Genomic DNA, 17,737 nt, shown 5'->3' on the forward strand with positions numbered 1-17,737 from the left:
AGCATGTCTAAAAAATATTGACAACACCAATGGATCTGGTATAGGAAAGACGTACTGGCTTTGCCAAGGTTTTTTTTTTTAACGTTATTGTTAGATTTGGGGGTCTCTAGTTGGCAGAGGTAGGAACCTTTGACCAAGTAGGGACCCTTGCCTCTAGTCAGGGTAAGGGGCTACACTCCTAAAATAACCCCTGCTCACCACCTTGGTAGCTTGGCATGAGCAGACAGGCTTATCTCAGAGGCAGTCTGTAAAGCATTTGTGAACACATACAGTAACAACACTACAGATGGACACACCACAAGTTTTAGTATAAAAATAAGTATTTTTATATAGACCTAACACAAGACCACAAATGCCAAAAATCCACAACACTGTACTTCTAAAAAGGTAGGAATAATTAGTTCTCTTTAGATGTAAAATGCAACACTTTGAGTTCAATGTACCTTTGGATGCGTAACGTATACAACGAAAGTGTTGCAGGGAAGGTGATGCGTTGGTTCCTTACACGCAAGAATGGTGATGCGTCGGGTCCCTACTGCTGCGTAGGGGATGCGCCAGTTCTTCTCCGCGTGGGGAGGTGATGCATCGGTTTCTTACTTCGCTTCCGTGGCGACACGACCAGCAGCGCCGTGATGCGATTAAGATCCGGGGCAATGAAACAAAATGGCGTCTTCTTCTTGATGCGACAACGATGAGTGCATACCCGACGGCCGTGCGGCGACTCAACGATTCTCCTGAGCCACGACAGGCCCTGCGACACGCTTCTCAGGTGATGCGACGGCGTCTGCTGCGACGGGGATACTCTTCCCCGGTGAAGCAACGACAACGGCTGCGGCGGCTTCTTCGTCTTGAGTCGCGCTTCCAACTCCCAGCGACACGTAGTCTCTCAGAAAGCCCAGCTCAGTAGCAGGCACTTCAATTCCCAGCAAGGGAAGGGAGGGCAGCTGGTTGGTGAAGTCTGTTTTCCCGGAGACTTCAGCAGGAGGAAAGCTCTATCTCAAGCCCTCGGAGATCCGTTACAAGTTAATTTGGTAGTCAAGCAACCAGTGCAGGCCAATCCCCCAAACAGCACTCAGCTTAGGGATAGTCTCCTCCTCAGTTTCTCCGATTCCTCTCCTCAGCAATGGTTCTTCTTGTTTCCCAAAAGTGATCTAAAGTTCTTGGGTCTGGGTTACAATATGTATACTAGCAAATCATTTGCCCTCTGAAGGCAGAGGGTCCTGTACCCAGTCCTGGAGCACTTTGTTGACAAGACTCCTTTCCTTTGACAGTGTGGGCCAGGGACATCAGACGCACCACAGGAGGTGGAGCCAGCATTGTGGAAGGCAGGCACAGCCCTATTCAGGTCCCAGGTGCACTCCTCCCACCCATCTACATGCAGAAAGCTCTATTCAGCCCCGTCTCCTGGAATCCCCCAGCCCCTGTCACTCAAACTCCAGACAAGGAAAACACAACCTAGCAGAGGAAGGCTTGGATAGTTAGGGAAGAAAATACCTACTTTCTAAAGTGGGATTTTACAAACAGAATGTTGAAACCACCTTCACTAAAAGATGTATTTTATCATTCTGAGTCCAGTTATACTAAACTTGAATTTCTACCTAGTTCCCTGAGTCAGTTAGAATTATAAGATGTAATAATCAACCTGCCCATTCTGGCCTATGGGGAACAGGTATACTTGCAATAATGAAAAACGAAAATGGCTGTAATTCACTATCAGGACATGCCACACACACCAAGGCATGTCCTACCTTTTACCTACAATCAATGCACTCTGCCCTTGGGCCTACCATAGGGGTGACTAATATGCAGAAAAGGGAAGGTTTAGGAACTGGCAAGTGGGTGCACTTGCCCAGTCAACATGGCAGTACCAGACTGCACAAAAGCTATGCAATGGCAGACCTGAGACCCACTTTTACAGGCTGCTTCTGTGTGTGGCACAACCGGTGCTGCAAGCCCAGCAGCAGCATTTGGTTTACAAGCCCCGGGCACACTCAGTGCACTGTACTCGGGTCTGACACGTAAACCAAACCAGCCAATCATGGAATCACTAATCCATACATCAACTTACCATAGGGAGCACTTGCACTGTGGCACTGAATAGCAGTGGCACAGTGACCAAAGCATCGATAACCAGCAAAAAACATGAGGCAACAGCAAAAAAATGGAAGGGAGACCCACGCCAACAGTGCCAGGTCTAACAGTTATGTTAACAGGCTCACAAGTGACAGAGCATGCGCTGTGTCAGGCGTGACCTAAAAATGGGAGTGATTTAAATAAAGCCGGCTGAGTAGGAGCGGGTTGTCATGGATTAGTGCTTTAAGGATGTTCATCCCAGGGTGGCACTACTGGAATCAGTAGGGAAGTTCCCGCTACATCTTTTTCCCGTTTTCCTTTGTTTAAAGCGAGCTCTTTCTTTCAGGCTTTCTCTGGAAAATACACCTTGTGGATCACGCTTTTGCCAGGATACACAATGAAAGAGAACACTGGATATCAGATATAGGCGATGTGCCCCTCGCATTCTCTGCCAAATCTTTTTGTTTTATTGGAGAAGATGTTACAGAGGAGAACTGCTGAATTCCGTCTCTGAAATATGCAGGAATAAGGGGAAGACGACTGAGCAGAGACTGGACAGATGTGAAAGTTCGCCCAACGTTAGACTGGTCTGCTTCCCAATCTGTTGGTGTTAAGGAACACCTCGACTCGCTTGATGTCTCCTTAGTCCTCTCCCCAGCACGTCTCCCAGGCTGTATAACATCTAGAAAAGAGAAACTTTGAGCTGTACTCAGGACAACATCAAACTAAGCCAAACCAAGAGTGGCTCACCAGGGCAGAATGAGAAATAGGGATTTACTTGCCAGTAACATCTGCAGCGTACACACAAGAGAGATTTTGGAACTAAGAGACAGGGGACCAAATTTGCTTGTCCACTATAAGTATTACACGTAAATCTCGAAAGGAAGTTTTCCTTTTTCTTTTTAACTCATCCATACACTGTACTATCTTAATGAAAAAGAGAGGAGTCCTGCACAGGAATACGTCACCTGTACATCTGAAAGTAAGATAGCTCAATGGACGACTGCATCCACTAGTGAGATCTGGAATAGCATAAAAGGTGTTTGAATCCCAGCAAGGCCCCCTAGCTTCCCAATTGACCATATTGCCAATCAGGCTCTCAACTGTTTAAGGCACACAGATATATAATATCATTCCGCAAAAAGCCAGGACATGCCTCTAACTGGCAACCCATGCTGTTACAGCAACTCACAGCAGCGAGTCCGCTTCAAAGCGCTACATATGGAGGACAGGCCCGCCTTGTGTACTGACTGGCCGCATGTGGTCATAATACCAGCAGGCCATTTTGCTAAGTTTCTTTTGCTCGGATATCACGAGCCTGGTAGATCTGAGTTTTATTTTACAAAATTTCTGAGTTACTCTGCTCAAACTTCGAACACCAACAAAGCAGCATTGGAAAAATTAACTTCCCTGTTTGATAGCTGCAGTGCTGAAAAGTTGGGGGATCCCACCAGATTGTGGTTTCAGCAACTACTCATGGGCCGGATCCGGCTGACCCAGGAAAACACGCTCAATTTGTCCTGGTGTTATTCAATGGCATGGGATGTAGTTCAGCAACACCCACATACTTGGGGTAGCAGTTTGAAGGCAGGAAGGGGACTTTCATATTAACATCCAACTGATCACAAAACAAAGGCCTGAATTAAAAGGCCATCATCTTGGCTGCGAGTCTTCTGGAGGCTAAAACCTAGACGCCAATGCAATGGAAGGAAACAGAGGCGCAAAGCTTATTATGAGTTCACAAGTGCTTAAGAGAAACTATTGGAGACAGGTTTTTAACTTTGTTCAGCTCCCTATGTAAGAGGTGTGCCTGCACTGTAATAATGCAAAAATAATCTGTCTGTATGTACAATTCTACAAATATTTATTTAAATGGCACCAACAATTATTTTTTTTTTAAATTCTTTTATGAAGTGACTCATCCCAGAGTGTGTTGTCAAAGCACTTTGCATCAAGCACAGAAACACAATGAGTCATACAAGTGTATAAATCAATGTGCAGGAAATATTACATAAGACAATAGGGGCTGTAACGTGTATGAATCAACTATGAACCATATTTGTAGAATATGCTAAGCGTGAACAGTTGTGAAAAACACAAAGTCAGGATATACAACGCAGCACAGTGATTGTGGTTGTCTGTATTAACAAGACTTTACTACTTCCTAAAGAAACCCTTCTTTGTAATCTTAGAAAAACAGTTTAAAGAAGAAAGACAATTTGATTTTAATTTTATAGAGCGCGGCATATACCCTTGGGCGTCTTGGCGCAAAGGATCTAAACTCAAGACTTACAGTTTGTGTGCAGCTATTTGGTGCCAGTAAATAGATCCCTGTGTTATACCGGAAGGACTGCAACGTATAAATAAGAAGTGACAAAATGATCTCAGAGTGAAAACCAGCAGCTCACTTACCTATCAAAATGAAATTCAAATCTATGATCTGCAAGTTTCACGATGTGCTTTAAAGCAGGAATATTAACCCTCTATGCTACTACACGAGTCAAAATTGTGACTGAACAAAACATAGAAATCTCCCAGAACTGTGCTAACCACTAGAGTTATCACACCACTGTTATAATCTTCTCAGAATTGTTGGGCATACTAAGATATCTGCAGCAGGTGTCTTAGCCCTGTAGGATATTTAAAATGCAGTCTCTTTGTGACAAATGTAGTAATCTAGAACAGATTTACTGTCACGTATTATCCTTGTTGCTTTTTTCTTTGCAGCAGTTTAAAAAAAATGTATAGAACATACTATCCCACTGGGTGTCAGATCAGATCTCCACCTACTAAGGGTGGCTACACAGAATGTGGTATGTGTTGAGCATGGAACATATTTCCCTCTCACTGTTAAATGTGGGGCAAACCTTCATTGACTTTTGGCGCCCATTCCTTTCCCTGTTAAGCTCAGAACTCAATGAGCTTACCTGCCCCAAATATCTACGCCTTCTATGGCTAACAGAGGGGGGGACTATTGCTACAAGACTGAATTGAATTTTTTATTAACTGATCGATTAATTAAAATCATTTCAGTAAAAACAAACGCCATTAAAAGAATCATTTGTGCTTAACAAATGCCACCCTCCTTCCCACTGCACCCTCAGATTCCATCCATATCCTGGCTTTGAAGTGGCCATGTGCCCTTAAACACATTACACAGTCCACAATGTTGTTTGAAATTCATTTTGATTAAAAACACCTCATTAGAAATTTTTAAATTCATGGACTTAATGGGTCTGGTGAGAAGGGGCATACGCCTCAGTGCCTGTCGGGGACCAGTCCGCTTGCTTCAGCAGGGTTTGGCGTGCCAGTTGCCAAAGCTGGATGGTGTTCATGCGAGGGCTTTAAAGCAACCCTGATCAAATGTGTGAATTTTCCCAATCTTGCTAAAGTCATAGTTTTTGATTTGGAAAAACATAAGGCTGAAGCTTCGCTGCAAGTCTTTGTCCGTTGACAGTACAGATCGGACTAAGGAGTCGCAGACGTTCATTGTTGAGATTGGGGCAGCAGCATAAGAGGTGCAACCAGGATTCCTTCATGGAGGAGCACAGCCTACATTCTGTATTTTCCCCCTTACGGGCCCATGATGGATTAAAACCAGCGATACATAATGTAGTAAGTCTCATAAAAAGTATTTTACTTCAGGCTTGAGGTGCTAGGTCTCGCTTAGGTAGGGTTGGGCTTTTCCTGACATGTACGATTTGTTCAATGGGTCTAGGTTAGATTGAGCGAAGGGGCTTAGAGTCTTGAGCAAAAGATATTTCACACACTTGTCTGTTCATTGCTTTTTTCCAGGCATTAAGTGGTATTTACATAAGACTGCATTTATCTATATGCCTTTGATGCCAGATGCGGTTTGATATATTCAATTGAAAGATGTCAACCTGAAATAAATGTATACGTTGACTCTTCGGTGGAGATTTACAAAGATTTCATGCCATGTTTGCGTCACAAAAGTGACGCACATCGGCACAGAATCTTTTTTTTTCCGATTTACTTTCCAGCGCTAAGCTTGTTTAGCAGTAGAAATAACACGAAAGTAACTCAAAGCAGCACATAGCGCGGCTGTGCATTGCTTAGGGCCAAGGGAGCGCCTGGTGGCGCCTGGCGTTCCCATGCAACCACCCACGCTAAACCCTACTTAATAAATAAAAGTTGAAAGGGTTTAGCATCAGAAAACTGCACCCTTTTGAAGTAGGTGCAACGAAGGAGAAATGCCTGCATTTCTCCTTCCTTTTCCGTCTTTGTATGTGTCCTGCACAAATACAACAAGGGAAAAGGGTTAAAGTTAGTCTATGCATAGCATTTTGAACTGGAAGGGTAACTTTACAGTTCAAAACCTATGCTAGACTCACGGAGACACCCTTGCACTATGGCGCAAAGTTGTGTCTTTAGCGCACAGCAGCTGATTTCAGCACCGGCGCTAAGGGAAAGGGGAGGAGAGTGCCATATTTTTGTAAATATGGCACTCTCCTCCGTTCTTGTCACACAGCACAGCGTTTGCAGCTGCTGCACTACACTGCGCTGCGTGAGTAAGTGATAAATCTGGCCCTCAGACTCTGCTGTTCAAGCTCCGCCCCTTGCGATTCCACCCCTTCTCCTCTGTCACACTTGATCCCAATTTATGGAATGGCTGGGGTGAGAAGGACACATGGTTTTTAATGAGCAGCAGAAGTGATGTGTAGTATTAATGATAGGCACGGCAAAGTGCTTCGCCTTGTGATGTCATCCCAACACCGTCACCTGTATAAATGATATATCACATCATATGGGAGTTTCCAATCAAGGAGTAGCAGCTGCGCCTTGTACATCCATGTCTTGCACAACATACTAAGCTGTGCACCAAGGGAGCAGGGATACGCCTCGTGTGCATTCAGGCAGAATAGTGCATTTAATTGGGACGTAATAGAGCATGAGTCTGCACGCCAAAAGAAGCATCGGAAAGTTTGCGGTTTTCCAGAAATATCTTATCGCAGAGTTAATTTCTTATTTACCTTTTGGTTACCTTTCCTTCTGTTTTATTTATTGACGGCCGTGGGTTTACGGAGGTAGGTAGCATGGTTTCATGGAGAAAAGAGTAAAGCTCCCTTTGCATAGGATCCAACCCAGGATTTGTAAAACCTAATTTATCAGGCTCATCCATAAAGGCAGGTCACTAAACACTAGCAACAGGAGCTCTTTAATGTTCCGGCAACTTCAAATGATGAAGTAGCGGACATCTAGGAGTAAAATTACACTTTTAAAACACCAGACCCACTACCTTTGCCAATACTTGTTTATCATGGCTTATATAAGGATATAATCTAACCAGCCTACCCATACAAATACAAACAAAACATCAATGACATTATTAAAATAGTTCCGTTCCACATATCATGTTTAGAGAGTTGAAGGTAAACACTATTAGTGGGGCAGCCTGCGGTGAATTCAACAAGAACGAAAATTTGGCCAGGCGATTTTGGCGACGAGAGGAAATTCACGATTCCCCGGATGAGACAATAAATAATCAATCTGGTACCACTTACTGACCTTGCCCATTGAAGCAGTAGCCAAAGCAAGTACACATTAGAAACTTGGCGGAATCATGTAAATCCTCATTGAACTAAATCGATGGCACATGCCTAGACACATGAACATATATCAAATAAGAAGACTAAATAGTTTGCAAGATGGGAAGTTCAGGCAGAAGTGAACTCTGCTTAATACAGAAACTAAGTTCTCTCTTAAAAGGGTTAGTTGTCATCACTGAATCCATGATAATTCTTAAGCTTCCCTATCACAGAATCCACGATAACCCTCAAGCTTCCATATTACAGAATACACGATGATCTTCAAGCTTCCCTACCAAATCTGTGGCAGTCCTAAGGCACATCCACTTCTTTCGAGCCAGTGATGGAGCACGTTTCACCCAGGGGTTATTTAAAAACGGGGGATGATGTAACTATCAGGCTGGTCTCACCCATGGCTCACCCTTATCCCACATATTTCACAGCCCTCGAGTCGATCTAAGAGCGATCCCAGAATCCAGAGCAGCCTGCTGCATAGATCTCCTTTCCAAAATATCTTTCATGATAAAGTATGGAGGCAGCCCCTTGAAACATGTGGGCCAAGAAGCGGAAGCAGTGTCTGTCCTGCTTAACTCTCCCTGCTACCCAACACCATCTAGTCAATTTTACTGTGCGGATCCTTTGTGCTGTCAGGCATCTCCACAATGGAATAAACTCTTGACCATAATGCATGCCCGGGGGGGTGGGAGGGTGTCTCTCAACTGTCCAACCAGCATACTAAGGCAGTCTGGCTGCAAGAGTCTCTTAGGCCACAAACTGCATTCAGCAGTGCAGCCTTTAACTAAAAGTAGAACGAAATAGGGTCACCTGCTCCCTGGCCAAAAACAGCTACAGTCGTTAACTAAACTGACGTGCCATCACTCTGAAAAAGACTTTTTGAGGAAAAGGTTTCAGGAATCACTTTACAAGCACCTCGTCAGAAAACACTATCAGTCATCAGTGCATCTTGATGAAACAAAATTACTACTTTCCACCCTACCCACAGAAAATAGTCTAATGGTCCTTTAAAAAGGACAAAATACTGAAGCAAGATTTATCATTGGGTCAGAACGCCCCATCCTCAGTGGACCTACTTTACATAGCAAAGCAGGAGACCTTTAAGTCCTGAATGAGCCAGCTGAGGACTGCACCTTCTCTAAATGAAAAACAACAGCCATACAATAAGAGAGACCGCTTAAAAATAGTATTGTTTGTCTGATTCATGGTTGAAGCCACAGATATGAGCGCCACTGTCACAGAGATGGGCTGTGCTCTTTTTACTATACCCCACTTTGAGGCAGACTATCTACATTTCAAAAGCAAGGTACTAACCCACGAACCCTCTGTTATGCCCACTGCCGGTTTCACTCCATCGAGTTGGAAGTGATTCTATGAGGACACTGCCCCAAAACCCCACCTCTGTACATTGTACAAACAAATAGACTCCAGCCAGGAAGCAGCAATGCCATTGAACTGTGCTGCTCTGTGCCAGAACTGGTCAAAACACAATTCTTGCAGCCGCTAAACTTAAGTCAAACAGCAGAAGCAAATATTATTTGTGCGCGGCTGAAGCGGATCCCTAGTCGGACATCAGCAGGTACCACTTGCTAGTGAAACGAGATATGCAGCAGTTGCACCCAACACACCTAAAACCTAGCAAGAAAGGAGCAGGAGACTACTGCTGTTCAATATATGGGATATTCTCGTACAGCTGAACCTCAGGCCAGGAGATGTGCCGCAGTCCAAGCCCAATGACCCCCAACACTCCACACCTCGCCATTTACTAAGATAACAACTTGTCTTTTGTGTAGGGCTTCACACCACATTCCCGTCACTATTTGTCGATGAAGGGTACTCCATCTCCCCATCTTGGAGTCTGAATCATGTGAGTCAGCAGCAAGTATTTAACTCATTGACCTATTCTGCCGGTTATTTATGCTTATCCACAATGCAAAGTGTTCTCACTTTTAACATTTCTCCTTGACTTGAGGTCCCTATTCACACACACAACATTTAACATTCCAGATTTCTTTACCGCAAAGTAGTGGCTGCACCCAAACACAGGCTAAACCCAAAATGCCTGCAGCAGCAGATCTCTATGCTGTGACCCCGAGCTTAGAGCTGCGGAAGAAGGCTGTGAGCCTCGTGTCATTTACACAACAAACTGGGCTGGGGCTATGTGTCATTGCTTAAGGAGCTCGTACACCACAGCAAACTCCCCAATCATTATAGGGGGTGTCCTACCCACACTTGTCCGTGGATGACTCAACCAGGGCATAGTCACCAAACCACAAAGAAGCCTGATCTAGAAGTGCTTGAACACAGTGAGACAGGGTCCCACTTCCACCCACACCCCCCGTAATCATACACAGGTTTCTACACATCACAAACACTGGATGTTTTAATTGCCTAAAGCAACTAGACTTCTCGGGTTTCCACAAGCTACGACGTATGGGTGAAGGGCAGCACATATGACCATTTTTTAAAATTTATTTGTGGGTTTGTATAGCGTTAGAATCGACTCCCGAAGGAGTATCTCTGCGCTCAATCAACAGAAGAGAAGTGAAAGTCCTGAAAAGTTACTAAGTCTGAAACTGAAAAGTTTTTAACAGTAACCATGCCAGACCTTCATGCATGTGACAACAACCTGGATAACAGTCACTTTATGGGGAATTTACAGTGAGCTTGGACCGAGTGGCTCTTCCCAGGAGATTTTCTGCGTTGTCAAATACCAATAGGAAAGGTCCTGAAGCACTGCAGGACTCCTAAGTGCCTCAAAATAAAAGAGCAGACCAAGCACTGGACTCAACATTGTGTCCAGTTAAATACAGTAACTCTGGGAAAATATTTTAGGCCACAGGATGTTGAGACCACCTGTATACATAGGACCTCTAGATGAGTAGGCCAAACGCACATCAAAATACTGCCATTGTCACTCACACAGAAGACATCATATAGTTGAAGATTAAATACCCCAAAATATGAACCAAGGGTTGTGTTCTCATCTACTAATAACAGGACATCCAATCTCTACTACCCGTAGCTCCATGGGCTCGGAAGTAGTCCACTGAGTCGTGCACTTTACCAGGAGGATTTGGTGAAGTGGATGGAAGGAATGAGGTAAAATAAATATATAGTATTGGCCCCACAGTGAAACAAAATTTGCCCCTTATGGAATCCCTCTTAATTACCGCCAATCAGAGGGGTGTTCCAGGTAATCCTAGTCTGCATTTTTCTGCGGCCGGTAAAAAGCAAGATTACCACCTGGTAAGTTGTAGCATATAGCCCACACAAGACACTATTAAGCGATAAAACATGTAGGAAGGCTCACTTCGTACAGTTCAGTATCCCCCACCAATGCTTCATGAAAAAGGTTTATGTTTAAAAAACAATCAAAAAGCAACAGGACTTCACCAGGTATTGGCCAGGAAGTCGGAATTCCATAAAGAGCATGGCATTTAAAATAAGGCAGTTTCGATCACATGAATAGCTCAATTTGCTCCCTCCTTGACTCAGATTGCCACACTCCCAGAACTTAAAAACAGTGACACTGCAAGAACTCCGCCTATCCGCTCATCTTAAATAGCTACATGCTCAGCATCCTTGGGTGCCTGCTGTGCGCTTTACAAGGAAACTGCTAAATGTACTCCAATGTATCTGCCTTAGACAGTGTTTTTAGAAGAATTTCTGCTCATGTTTGGTAGGATGGGGACATATGGTACCTGCCAAAAGATTCAGATCAAAAAGACGGACTACATCTACTAGTTTAAGGCAGATTTCCTTATGAGTAGCTCTAAACTTCCCTAGTTAACCCCTTCACTGCGGCGACTATTCCACCGCAGTGCTAAGGGGGCGGGGCGGGCGCATGCTGGTGACGGAACCGCTCCGTCACCATCCGCGGTTGCGCTGTGCTCATGACGGAGCGGTTCCGTCACGGCCCCGCCCGCTCAATTGAACGCTCAGCGCAGGCGCGGTATCCGCGCCGCGCAGGCGTGCCGAGCGGGCCGTGACTGAACCGCTCCATCATCAGCACAGCGCGACCGCAGCTGATGACGGAGTGGTTCCGTCACCAGCAGGGGAGGGGTTAAAAACAGATCTGCATACACCTGGTTATACAGAAATTAGGCTTCCTAATATACAAGTCAATTCTGAAAAAATCCTTTCTGTGATATTTACCTAAAAGGCACCTAAAGTTTTTACACTGTCAGGTGCATCAAATTAGACTGAACGGCATGGGAAGAGCCTGAAAGTTTTTTTTTTTTTTTAAACTGTGGTTGCAGCAATTAGAACAGCTAAATCCCTGCTTTACTTAAAAATGTGTATGCGCTCATTTACGGACATAAAGGAAATATCTTGGAATCTAACCATATCTGGTATGCCAATGGCCACAAGGAGGGCGGCTCAGAGGCAAATTATGCAATAATGGTCTCCTCTACAATTGCTGTAGTATCCAGGTATAATGAAAATAAGATATCTAAAATTGAATTTTTTTTTTAAGTGGAATTGTTTTAGGTTTTTCTAGCCACTACAATGCACTATGTACATTAAAAGTATGCATTCACCAGTATTTTATGCAAATTGGAAAGGTGGAATTTCTCTGCCGGAATATCATTTTAGTACTGCTAGTCACAACACTAAGATAAGGACGGAATGGGATTACAAGTGTTCGGTTACTCACCTCTTGAGAATGAAGGTTGTCAAAAAGAAGAAAGAAGCCAGAGTTGTCATCAAGGTCAATGCCCAATTCTCGTTGAATGTTCTTTAGCTCCTCCGACATCCCAGGTCGTGTGGAAGCATATAACATCCTATTACTGAAAAGAAATGGGAAACTCGGCTGAATATGGGGATAACAAAGCGATGGCACAGAAGTAATGCGTTTTGGGTACATCAACAATCGCCATGTGAAAACCACAAAAAAACATGTGAAAGGGAATATTTTACAGGGATAAGAGGATCTGAAAATGAACCTGGTATAATTGACAACCGATCATTTAGTAACTCACTGGATTGAGTGGGATGTTAAGTCTTCAGCTAGGAGAAAATGTTTAAAGTGAAAGAGGAAATCTAGTTTAATATGTACTCCCTAGGAAAAAAGGTAACATTACTGTGAACTGATCATGTACATGATGGTTATGGATGTGCAGATTACATACAACACCATAATGAATACAAATCAATTAACACCATCTCCTTGTGTAAGTCAAAATAACAATAGCATGACGAACAAACAGGCTGGAAGAATAACATCTTCCAGGTAGAGAAGTGTGGCTCAATGGTTTAGAGCGGCAGACCCTGATGCAGCAGTCTGGCCGGGACCAGGGTTCAATTCCCGCCTCGGCGGGTCTCGGGCTCAATTTCCTCGGACCTGATAATTCTCGCCTCTGTGCCTATTCTAATCATGAGTCCCACTCTGCACCTCTGGGCAATAGCTTGCTTAATCTCTACAACGGCCCCAACAACGCTGAGGATGCCCGACTTCACCTTGGGGGTGCCCAGGAGTGGGCTCCTCACAGGGAAAGGCCAGGAAGGGTTCCTCGGCGATATTTGTACAAGCGCCGAGATGCCTACGGGTAGTCGTGCGCTATACAAGTGCGTAATCATTTCATCATCATCATCATCATCATCATCATCATAGTTAACACCTTACATTGATGACAAAATCGCTCCTAGCTAGCAGAGAAGGGAATTTAAGATTCAATGCTATGTGTAGCGGGCAATGACTACATGTAAAAAGCTCCTGAGAATTTAATAAACTCTACTTTTGAAGAGGGATGTTTGGACACAAACAATCTTTTAGAAGAGGAGCAGTGCTCTGAAATTCTTGGAGCATAGATCTATGAACCCCTATCGAAAAAGAGGATGAAGTTTACTCTTTCATCATGCCTTCTATTTAATACTCTCTTTTGATCCACCCATTATCAACAATGTTCCTGCCTCCTGCCCCCTTCCTCCAAGACACTGTGCCCTGAAGAAGACCTTGAGAACAGATGGAATTCCAGAACATGAATATGAAAACTGAATAAAATACTGCTATCCCATGAAGAATGTAAACACTGAAGAGAGATTATAGACTTCTGGATGGAAAATAATTGTAATCATCAATAGGGAAAATACAAATCAGTACAGAAAATTCAAGGTCGAACTGTAAAGCTTTATGTTTTAATTAAACAAGATGCAGAGCACCCTGAAAGCAACAATCTGAACTTTGGTATCACCAGGCTGTAATTTAGATGGAAGATTATATGCTAACAAATAAGAATATAATAGTTCCTCTGAGCGGGGAGAAACAATCCAGAATAAGGGTAAAGGCTGTCCACGAGAAGGAAAAAGGTAACCAGGTGCAGGGAGGTAATGGAGCTGGAAGATGACGGGGACCCCAGAATATCATAATTGAAACTAGTCCTCTCTGAGAGCAAAGGCTATTAAGCAAGAAAGTGGTTTGAATGACTTTCCATAAAGAAAAGAGAGCAGAATATGCTCTTAGTCGTAGCAGATGCAATGCTTAGCTGTAGAAATAAGAATGTTTGCTTTGAGGAAAGTAAAAATTTCACATTTTCTGAAGGTCTTATGGCCGTTGCCTGTCGGCTGGAGGAAACACCTTGTAGACAGGAGACTGCTTATGTGCCAGACCCAATTTCAGAGAGGCGTTGTCCTTAAGGTATGTGCTGTATTATATTCCCTGATCATCCGAGAAATTACATAGGGCAATCTAAAAGAATTCCGAGTAGCTATTTACTCTACAGTCTTAGCCACAACATCCCTAACCAAAGAACAGATGTCATGTTGCAGGGTCTTCCAGTCCTGTTCAATCCTAGACAACACAAAGAACCAATAAGCAAACTGTGTCAGATATTTAAAGGGTGACTTACTTAGTCATTCGCTTCAGGCCCCGGCAGCCATCGTAGTTGGGAAAGAGGATCTCATTTGTTGTCTCAGTAGTGAAAATTGTGACAGGTCCTACAGAAACAGCAAACATATAAGCATAATTGAGAACATGTGTCTCAAGGAGGGGTAAGGCTTTCATGCAAACAGGCTAGTTACATGAAAAAACAAGATTTGTGCCCAATCCTCAATCATGGCACTCTACACACAAAAGCCAACATTAGCAGAAATGTTAAGGGAAAAAAGAGAAGGAAAAATAAAACACGACATACCGATGTAGTGCATTTGTCTTTGAATGTGTAGAATGCTTATACTAAAGACATATAAATGCTGACAACCACTGGCCTGAACAAGAGGACACACAATAGCTAAAATGGCACTGAATCCATGTAGAAAAATATTGTGGAGGTCTGGGGTCTGTGTAGTCAGGGAGTGAGAAATTAAAAGCAAGCTTAGCATGAGGGAAAGCAGAAACAGAAAATGAGCATCCAGGGAGAAGGTTTGAGCCACAAAGGTAACTGTAGCATTGAAAGTCTCTGGTGCAGTGGTCATTTGACGAAATGCTCCCCATTTTCGCATTCTGGGAGACCCAGAATGTTTTCTTGCGCATCAACGGAGTGGTAGGCTCAATTGGGTGATAGGGTACCTCTAAAAGTGATACAGCTACAGACCCCAGGACCAGGCCATGACACTACTAACAGCCGGTGGCAGCTACTATGGCACAAGCTTTTTTTGCCAGTAATCAAGTGGGGAGACTGCCCTGGTACATCTGGGACATATGTCATGGCTGGACTCTGACTCTCTTAATTGTATGTGGTGTTCAAGAGAGGCGCCTATATGGCCCCTAAAATTGTAGGCAAGCCATTGGGTTTTACGTTTGTCCGTGCTACTGTCTTCCCTTCTCTGTGCTATTCTCCCGATTTGCTTACCCAGTAGAATATTTTGTAGATCCAAGTTCAAGTAGCTGGCTTTGACTTCACATCATCTTAATGAAAAAGAAAGCCGTTTCAGTAGGTCAACCTATGGTCTGACAGGAGCAAAACCTGAACAAGGACGGTCGCCAAAGGAAAGATCAAGTACTGGAGACCTTAGACAAAGAGATGGACACTGACCATACTATTCAATGTCGTATTCTGCTGGAGAGAAAATCCCATAAACAGAAGGAGGCTGGAATGAGAGTCTGGAAGCCAATAACCACTAGAAAGTGACAGTTACCCTTCAGTCGTGTCCCACTGAAAAGAAAATACACTTTATCATGGCTGGCTTTCCTGAAAGTTTGGGGCCAAGTTTTAATCAAAATGGACCATTGGTTGTAGTCCAACTTGCACTGCCCTGGATATAAAGCTGACCAAATTGCTGGATTCAGAATTCACCTCTTACTTTAGGGTGCTCTGCACACATGAGTAAAAAGAAGGATGGGTCCATAAACAGAATCTTTAGCTGTCACCCTTTTCAGGGATAGAATCTATACCCACAGGACAGAGGAAAACGTTGGTCTGCTATACAGGCAGGAGAGGAGGAAGTAGACAACTCATCAACCAGAGCCCTTGCCCTAATCAATCAGCATCCAAGTCCAGAGTTGCAGCGTACTGATTTGAGGAGGACTGAGCATACACAGATCAGAGGCCCCCAATGATCGCTTATCAAGACCTTGGTTCTCCATTAAGAGAGACGCCTCTGTCCCTTTGCTGCTCCTGTGGAATCCATTTCCAAAATGAGAACACTAAAAGTAGACCTTGGTCTTGGCTATAGTGTAAGCTTGAAACTTTATGCAGCGCATAAAAGGCACTGAGAAGGTCTAGATTAACTCAATACACATGCATGGGTATTAAATATGCCGTAAAACTCCTTTAAGCTGGTAAGCATAATTCCTTCAAGTAAATAAAGACTTATAGCTATCGTTTTCACTTCTTGAACATTATATGTAATGTGAGCAGACCATGTGTGACCTGAACTTATCTTTGTACTGCACACTGCCCTCCAACAATACGTTTTGTCTACCAGATCTTGCCACCCCTGAAGTGTAAAACCTAAAGAGAAGGTACTTGGCTTGACAATTCAGTGAGCTTAGAGTGCTAAAAGGTTCTTGTGTTTCCAAGGGTAGTGGCAATATTGGTCACAAGCAATTCTTACTTGCCACAAAGTCACACTGGCCCCATATAATTGGTGTGACGGTATGTCAAGTTTTACCTTTCAAGTTTATATTTAGTTTTAAACCAGCCTTACTGAGTAGGGAAACAGCACAAGAGGTGAATGGGAGTCAGACTAGCATCGACCTTTGAAATAGAGGGTGTGTAAGAAAGCTCTAAAGTTGAAGTCCTGCCAAAACAATCACATTTTATCAGAAAATCACTTTGCGACAAGAGAGCAACGAGCCTCCTTAGTCAATTCATTTTTAAAGAGACAGAGGCAAAAGACACAGCAATATTTTGTTCCACTTGGTAACTAGAACACATTGAAGAGGATGTGGGGTGACTTTGAAAATAAAGGCATGGTGCAAGAAACTAAAAAGGCACCTGAGCTTCAATTTTGCATAGCCAGTCATGGAAGAGAAGCACACTAGAGAAATGTGAGCAAATGGAATCAGAAAACTGATATAAGAAAACATAACATGAATACAGTCAATGGCCAAAAGCAATTTAGTAAAAGCAATGAATAGGAAAGGCAATACAGATCACAATTGGACTGGAAAGACTAAATATTAGAATAGAAAAGGTAAACCCTGCCAATGAGTGGAAAAAAATTAATTGAGGAGAAACTGCCTGTACCGCATTACTCTTTTCTACAAGCGCGAGTGATCATGCACTAAGCAAAAGAGGGAAGTCTCCAATTTCTAAAACATCTTGTCTTGCAAAGTGTCAAATTTTTCTAAGAAGGGCAACATTTCCCTTTTTACATTTTATGCCATATCTCCCTTGAAGGGTAAATGCCATTGTTGGCCTTTGGCTGTACTGGAGTCAACCAACAGTCCAATTACAACTCGGAAGACTTATCCGTGTATTCATAAGCGGAACACTAAAAGGAGCCAGCTTAACATTTTGAACTTGTGTAAAATCGCACTGCAAAACTCTTGCAAACAGAGCAGTGATTTTTGAGGACACCCAAATACCAGCCAAGGATGGTCTTGTGCATCTATATTTTACCGTTTCGGTACACATTCCCCTAAAGCAGTCATATCGACTTTTGTTTTTGGATGTCAGAAATTGGTTGGGAGATGAAAACAAGCACACAATGTT

General features: G+C 43.5%; 1 protein-coding gene across 4 annotated transcripts in view; it reads right to left on the minus strand.

Moving 5' to 3' along the window:
• The window catches only part of ACP6 (acid phosphatase 6, lysophosphatidic), a 126,507-nt gene that overhangs the window by 70,876 nt on the left and 37,894 nt on the right, over nucleotides 1-17,737 (minus strand). For all 4 annotated transcript variants that reach the window (XM_078656773.1, XM_078656776.1, XM_078656775.1 and 1 more), the window contains exons 6-7: nucleotides 14,489-14,576; nucleotides 12,298-12,430 (exon numbers count right to left, since the gene is read on the minus strand). In XM_078656773.1, the coding sequence (XP_078512899.1) occupies nucleotides 12,298-12,430; nucleotides 14,489-14,576 (221 nt within the window). The remainder of the gene's footprint in view (nucleotides 1-12,297; nucleotides 12,431-14,488; nucleotides 14,577-17,737) is intronic.

This window comes from Lissotriton helveticus, chromosome 8, assembly GCF_964261635.1.
Source record: "Lissotriton helveticus chromosome 8, aLisHel1.1, whole genome shotgun sequence".
Lineage (NCBI taxonomy): Eukaryota > Metazoa > Chordata > Amphibia > Caudata > Salamandridae > Lissotriton > Lissotriton helveticus.